Source organism: Pelophylax lessonae (assembly GCF_965119305.1).
Source record: "Pelophylax lessonae genome assembly, chromosome: 9".
Classification (NCBI taxonomy): Eukaryota; Metazoa; Chordata; class Amphibia; order Anura; family Ranidae; genus Pelophylax; species Pelophylax lessonae.
The window spans coordinates 216,006,233-216,008,828 of NC_138776.1; the positions used below are offsets into that span (position 1 = coordinate 216,006,233).

Here is a 2,596-nt window from a genome sequence, read left to right on the forward strand (position 1 = left end):
CCATCCGGTCCCGGTGATTTATTTATGTTAAGTTTCTCTAGTTTAGTTTTAAGTCTATCTTCTGTTAGCCATGGCGGCACTTCCTGAGGTGTGTTGTTTAGTTCGGCCTTACAAGCTGGGTTAGTGTAGCCCCCCGATTCTTTTGTGAAGACTGAAGAGAAGAAATGATTTAACACTTCCGCCTTTTCTCTGTCCTCAGTGGCCATATTTCCTTTGTTGTCTTTTATGGGGCCAATGTGTTGCACGTTGGCTTCAAGTGGCAGCGCATCTTAAGTTTAGGTTATTTATTATCTTGTATTCAGATATTTTGAGTGAAGCTTCCCCTTTGGAGATTGAGTGTATTTAAAGCATAATAGCAATAGAAACAATAGCATATACAATTGCGACACATGTCATATTGCAATTAAATGTTATTAAAACGTACCTTTCATTTTCAATCTGCAGTTCTCTAATTTCTTTTTTTTTAGAAAATGCTATGCAATATGGCTACCTGGAGGTGTTCTGTACACAGAATGTGTACAGAACACCCCCCAGAAACATCATTTTCTGCTTGGCTCACTGATTTTTTCCAGAAGTCTACACTAAGATACAAGTCAGATTTCTGGCATCCCGTGCAACAAAAATGTAATTTATGGGGAGATACTCCCAATAGGAACACGTCTAAAGGGATGCAGACCCAGCAGCTTTCCTCATTAGTGCTCTGCAGCTGCTGCAGCTGATTGATAAATATGAAACCATTCCCATTAGACTCACTCAGCACAGGGACACAAAAGAACAAACTTTGATTCCTTCAGAAGAAGGTAGAAATCTACACCAGAGTTTGTTAAAATCTATGTTCATAGATCACCCAGAGGTGGAGTTACGCCTAAACAATATTTTTTATCTAGCACAGAATTTTACACAGAAAATGTATTTATATTTAAACTCTATTTGAAAAGACTGTGGTAAAGGCATAATTATTTCAATAAAAATGCTGCATATTTATCATTTATAATCTTTCTTATAGTTTATTCATACCAACGGAAAGGGCTGCGAGCATATATGATTATCATTTGAGAACTGAAAGAGGAATAAAGTACAACAAACGCATTATGAGCTGTGACGCAATGCCTTCCATTCCTGCTCTGAGAAAGGATGACAAGTACCATGTCTTCATCAGCTACAGCACTTTGGACTCTATCTGGGTAACTGGACTTATTCATAAACTTGAGGAAACATATCCTGATCTGAAGATCTGTTTTCATGAAAGAGACTTTGTCCCAGGGAAGACTATTATAGATAATACGGTTGAGTGTATTCAGAGCAGCCAAAAGACTGTGATGGTGTTGAGTCCAGATTTTGTACGCAGCCGCTGGTGTCTGTTTGAAGCCAACCTGTCTATGTTCCAGGACTGCATAATGCAAAAAGTCATTATTCCCATTATGCTGAAGCCATGTCCAATACCTCTTCATCTCAGCCATTTTACTTATCTAGAAGCAGATGATGAGCATTTCTTTGATAAACTTACCCAAGTTCTTCTGAGCAATAACAGCCAGCTGGCTCATTCAACTTTAATCCATTATCAGCCATCATTCTTGTACAGTGGGAAAAGCCTACTTACCTTGCCAGCTCTCAACGAAAATGGTAAAAATTGGCAACCTGGGGTCTTTGCTTCGGATTCTGTTCCTGATCCACTTAGGGCAGTCTTAGATGACAGTAGAATTTATACGGAAGCTATTGAGATTATTAATGGTATTCCTTTTTCTAAATCTTTGTTACGTTTTACAGTCTGCCAAGTGGTTTTTTGTATATTGTTAGTTGTACTATTCCTTTATAGTTCAGGCAATATTATAGCTTCTATTGCAACATTCTCAGAAGGTAGTGTTTATTATAACATGTTACCATTTTCGCCCATTGTAATGGTTGGTGTGTTGCTGATGCCAATTCTGTGTATAAAAGTCTTATCCTGGAAATTCTGGCAGGCTAAGCTAGTGACCAGAGAAATGGTAAAAAAGACTGGTCAAGCAAATCTCATCTTTAGTAAAAATTCTGTGCTTGCTGGTTGCTCATCAAGATCTCAGTTGTACTTTCTCTACACATCTTTAAATCAGTGCATGGAAACATTTTACATCACATTTGGTCACAGTAGTGTTTTGGCTACAGACATGTGGGAGAAGGCTATATTAAGTTATTCCTGTGGATATGCTTGCTGCCTGGCCAGGACACATTTCCCCTTCAACTGCACAGATTCTTCTGGACATGTGGAAAATGGGATCTGCTTCTGTCAGTATGTAGCACATCAGCTACGTATGGAAAAATGATTTAAATTGTGAATTGCAGCTTCTTTCATCTTCACTTTTTCAGTCTATTTATGTCCATCCTTCACCATGAGCAAGTTACACACTATGCAATCATTTATGCATAATTCAAAAAAATTAAAGTAACACTTTTTAATCAGAGTATAGCATCAAGACAATTAATGCTTGCCGACCGCCGCACAAATATTTACGGCGGCAGTCAGCCCCCTAAAGGAAAAACGACGTAGGGCTACGTCGCTCGCCCACGAGCCTCTAGGGGGCGAGCGCGCACCGCCGGAGGCGCGCTCCTGCCCCCGCTC

General features: G+C 39.5%; 1 protein-coding gene across 1 annotated transcript; it reads left to right on the forward strand.

Moving 5' to 3' along the window:
- Positions 1-1,106: 1,106 nt before the first annotated feature.
- On the forward strand, positions 1,107-2,300 carry LOC309564312 (uncharacterized protein; the record flags this gene model as incomplete). Its single annotated transcript, XM_082268941.1, has 1 exon — positions 1,107-2,300. One exon carries the CDS (start codon positions 1,107-1,109, stop codon positions 2,298-2,300), a length of 1,194 nt encoding a protein of 397 aa, XP_082125067.1.
- Between the last annotated feature and the right edge of the window lie 296 nt (positions 2,301-2,596).